The following is a 4,596-nucleotide window of genomic DNA, read 5'->3' as shown; positions in this document are numbered from 1 at the left end:
ACGCCGCTTTGTCCGCGCTCCGCCCGGAACGGGCGGAGCGCGGACAAAGCGACGAGGGGCGCGGCGATGGCAGCGACCGGGCAGGAGGAATACGAATACCTCTACGAGGACCCCGCTCACCCCGCCGGCTTTTTGGAATCGTTCCGGGCCTTCTATCGCGACGGACTCTTCACCGACATCGCCCTGCAGTGCGCCTCGGGGCTCACCTTCCGCTGCCACCGAGCCGCCTTGGCGGCCTGCAGCAGCTACTTCCGAGCCATGTTCACCGCCGACATGAGGGAAAAATCCAAAAGTCACGTCAGGCTGCCCGGGCTCAGCCAGGCCGTACTGGAAGCCCTGGTGAATTACGCCTACACGTCGCAGATCCAGATAACCGAGGGGAATGTCCAAAGCCTGCTCCAGGCTGCGGACCTCCTCCAGTTTGTCTCGGTGAAGACAGCCTGCGAGCAATTCCTGGTGAGGCGCTTGGATACCGACAACTGCATAGGGATGCACGCCTTCGCCGAGTACCACGGTTGCTCCGAGCTGGAAAAAGAGTCCAGGAGGATTTTGTTATGGCGGTTTGAGGCCGTGTGGAAGCAGGAGGAGTTTCTGGACATTGGCAAGGAGAAGCTCTCCTACATTCTCTGCAGGGAGAATCTCAACCTTTGGAAAGAAGAGGCGGCCATCGACGCTGTCGTGAAGTGGGTGGCGCACAACGTGGAAGAAAGACTGGAAGACATCTATGAACTGCTGAGCTGCATCAAAGTAGACTTAGATAACATGTATTTGAGGTCAGCTTTCAGCCTACAGAAAAAATGCCGGCTTAATGACAAAAGGATAAGGTCACTGATACACAGTGCTGTGAACCTCAGTCCCCAAGGGCTTTCCAGAAGACCCACGGCAGCCATGTATGTGATCGGAGGATATTATTGGCACCCCCTATCAGAAGTGCATGTTTGGGATCCTTTAACCAACGCGTGGGTCCAGGGAACGGAGATGCCGGATCACACCAGAGAGAGCTATGGGGTCACTAGCTTGGGACCAGACGTATATGTGACAGGAGGCTACAGAACGGAGACCATCGAGGCCCTCGACACCGTGTGGATATACAACAGTGAGAGGGATGAGTGGACGGAAGGCTGCCCCATGCTTGACGCGAGGTACTACCACTGCGCGGTCTCCTTGGGCGGCTGCATCTACGCGTTGGGAGGTTACCGAAAGGGAGCTCCAGTGCAAGAAGCTGAGTTCTATGATCCTTTAAAAAAGAAATGGCTCCCTATTGCAAACATGATCAAAGGTAGGTAGGCTTTTGTATGGCGTCAGCCTCGAATGCCCATCCTTTTGTGTTTGCTTCTTTTAAGTGCCATGGATGCGTTTAGGGTTTGATCCAATTTCTAGTGAAGTCCATGGGAATTTCCTGTTAACATTAGTGAGCTGTGGTTTGGGTCTTTACTAGCCAAACAACTGCAGACCTCCAAACGTGATGCCACTACAGTGGAAAAGCAAGTGGTAGTCTCAGTTTAATTTCACCTTCTTTCAGGGGTAAAATTTCTAATCAGATCAGAAAGAAATCAGAAAACTACTTGGGATTAGAGTAGATGGTCAAAGAGCAAGCTCCCATAATGGGATTATATTATTTTAACGTAAAACCAGATTACAGAGATTTTGTGTGCAGTCATTTATAAAGGTGTCATCTGCATCTGAAACTTCTTGCATGCAGTTTCCTTATATGTCAGTGTGTCACCTGTTCGGGATCCTTAATCTGTAGTGTGAGGGTGATGAAAAGCACTAATGCCTGTTTCTAGCAGCCAAAATAGTGATCTATTAAAAAATGGGTGAATATGGATCACAGCCAACTTAAAGGGTAGCATTTTGTTGTACAATTTATAAACAGTTGTACATTTTATGATACATTTTAATAAATTAATGCAATTACTTGCCATTAATTGTAACATTTTACTGTAACTTGATGAAACTTAGCATTTTTTTTACATCCATGAGAGTTCTTGGAGGTATTTGTAACAGGAAAAACCACTTTCTGTTCTCCTACACCTGTCTTCATTTTTCACATATTTTCCACAAACATGGCTATTAATTCTCTTTACGTCCTTTACAATTAGGAATGCTGCGCTGATACTGGGAGCAGTTACACATTCTGTGCTGTTGGTTTGCCCCGTTTTCAGTGTGAAACGTCTTAGATGCTTAAAAACCTCACACTAATTTCTTAATTTTGGTCCCTTTTATCTTGCCAGTTCCCTTGGTTTATTTTGTTTTGTTCTCCTGGAGACAGAGTTAACGAGGCTCCGTTCTGTTTGCGTCCTTGTTTATACAACAGCATAATTAATAGTTATCATGAGAAAAACTGAAAGTATCAGAAAAGATACCCTGAGACAGTGAATGATCTCAGCTCTCATTGTCTTTGTCCTTGCCATATGAGTGACTTTTAAAAATCCCTTTAGCTGAGCGAAATATTGACAGTAACTCCCTGTTCCAAAACCAGTGTGACAGAGTGTCTTTAACACTGCATGCAAGTTGTGTGAAATGTTGTGTGGCTGCATTATTTCTGTCGGTTACTGCAGTTTTACATCAATGCTCTTGACTTGTGCTGATACAATAAGGTGTCTCGACAAGTTTATTTAATTTCACATTCGGTTAAATCCTTGCAAGCGTAATTTCACCCTAAAATACTACTTAACAAGCCATTTGGAATGGGGTTATGGATGGAAGTGACCGCGGTTATTGTGTGCAGCCTGAAGGTGTGTCGTGACTTTCACACTGTGTACAGGTGTGGGAAATGCCACCGCCTGTGTCCTGCTTGAAGTCATCTATGTAACCGGCGGTCACTACGGCTACAGGGGAAGCTGCACCTATGATAAAATCCAGAGATACCATTCAGGTAGCAATGAGTGGAGTATAGTCGCCACCAGTCCGCATCCAGGTAAAGAGTGATTTCTGTAACGAGCGCAGAGCTTGATTTGATTACGTGTATGTGGGAGTCTTTAAGCCCGCTTAAGTGTTCCTGGCATGTTACTAATAAAAGGAGCAAATGCCTGTAGGGCAGCAGAGGCCAGAGTGGGATCATCTTCTGTTTCCAGACTCTGAGAGGGGAAGAGAAGATCTTCTTCCAGCAGCTGTTCTATGGAAATCACTGTATAAATAGTGAACTAAGGAACAGCTGCATTCTGTCCAGTAATAGAATAAACTAACTTTCTATAAAATCTAGGTATTCATGGGCTGCATTCTGTTAAATAATGAACTATCTGTCTATAAAATGATCTATTCCTAGGCATTTGGCAAAAATAATTGATAGGAATTTCTAGATGATTTTCTCTATGTTCTATATTTGGTAAGTTTTTAAAGTAATTCTCACTAGGTGCTGGTGCTTATGTATGTATCTTCTGTAACGCCTCGAGCTTACTTTTGCCCAGTGTAGCAGGAGATCCCGAGGTGTCTTCTAGCTCAGGGAAGAAACTCATTTGCCCTCCGTGGCGCCCAGTGTTTGTCAGGCAGCTGCAGCTTAAGTTAACGTTGTCATGCTGAGTTGAACTGTGTTCCTTTCTTCCTGAAGAATACGGACTGTGTTCAATTCCGTTGCAAAACAAGATCTATTTTGTGGGTGGACAGACCACGATCACGGACTGCTACGACCCCGAGCACAACGAGTGGAAGCAGATGGCACACATGACGGAGAGGAGGATGGAGTGCGGCGCGGTGGTTATGAACGGATGCATCTATGTAACCGGAGGGTATTCCTATTCGAAGGGAACGTACCTGCAGAGTATTGAGAAATACAACCCTGAACTGAACAAATGGGAAGCCGTAGGTAATCTTCCCAGTGCTATGCGGTCACATGGCTGTGTCTCTGTGTATAATGTGTAAACAGTCAATTTTCACGTTGCTGCTACGAAAACAGCAGACGCAGTATTCATAGAAGTACTGATTACCTCATGAACAAGATGTCTAATATGAACTCAGTGCACATCGTTAAAAACTAGGCATAATCTATCTTTCTTTTTAAACAACTCAGAAATATAAATGTAGTGACGAGATTTCCATCTTTTTCAGTTGAACCATTCTTTGTCATCAAAGTTTTCAAATGGCTCTCTAACAGTACTTTGTGCATCTCTACAGGAACTACCGTGAAAACCAGATTTGTTTTCATTATTCACTGGGTGGAACTATGATCTGGTGCTAATGTGAGTAAAGCCAATGCTCGCCATTTCTATGGACTACTGGGCTTAAGATGAAGTCTGTGATACTCCCAGGGTCGCTATAGAAATGGTTCGTTGCCACAGACTAAGCGTGTGGTACACTTAGAGCAGTGCCACTTCAATAACTAGGTTATCACTTCCAGAGATGGAAGTTGGGCAGTCACAGGGTGCCTGTAATCCTACCTTCACGAGGACCACGAGCACCTCTGCTATGGGGACAGGCTGAGAGAGTTGAGCTTGTTCAGCCTGGAGAAGAGAAGGCTCCAGGGAGACCTTATTGCAGCCTTTCAGTACCTGAAGGGGCCTACAAGGAAGCTGGGGGGGACTTTTTACAAGGGCCTGTAGTGACAGGACAAGGAGTAACGGGTTTAAATTGAAAGTGGGGAGGTTTAGATTAGATATC

At 45.6% G+C, this 4,596-nt stretch overlaps 1 protein-coding gene across 1 annotated transcript; it reads left to right on the top strand.

The window, feature by feature from the left end:
* Positions 1-66: 66 nt before the first annotated feature.
* LOC104502472 (kelch-like protein 23) lies at positions 67-3,861 on the top strand. Its single transcript, XM_010154509.1, has 3 exons — positions 67-1,279; positions 2,768-2,920; positions 3,551-3,861. Exons 1-3 carry the CDS (start codon positions 67-69, stop codon positions 3,859-3,861), a joined length of 1,677 nt encoding a protein of 558 aa, XP_010152811.1.
* Positions 3,862-4,596: the final 735 nt, after the last annotated feature.

Source organism: Eurypyga helias, unplaced genomic scaffold, assembly GCF_000690775.1.
Source record: "Eurypyga helias isolate BGI_N326 unplaced genomic scaffold, ASM69077v1 scaffold23836, whole genome shotgun sequence".
NCBI classification, from domain to species: Eukaryota; Metazoa; Chordata; class Aves; order Eurypygiformes; family Eurypygidae; genus Eurypyga; species Eurypyga helias.
The sequence above is the reverse complement of the archived record's forward strand: the minus strand, read 5'-3'. Positions and strand labels throughout refer to the sequence as shown.

Coding starts and splice junctions, on each gene's coding strand:
- LOC104502472 (XM_010154509.1), top strand. CDS start 67: ATGGCAGCGACCGGGCAGGAGGAATACGAATACCTCTACGAGGACCCC. Junction 1,280..2,767: donor TATTGCAAACATGATCAAAG/GTAGGTAGGCTT, acceptor CACTGTGTACAG/GTGTGGGAAATGCCACCGCC. Junction 2,921..3,550: donor CGCCACCAGTCCGCATCCAG/GTAAAGAGTGAT, acceptor TTCTTCCTGAAG/AATACGGACTGTGTTCAATT.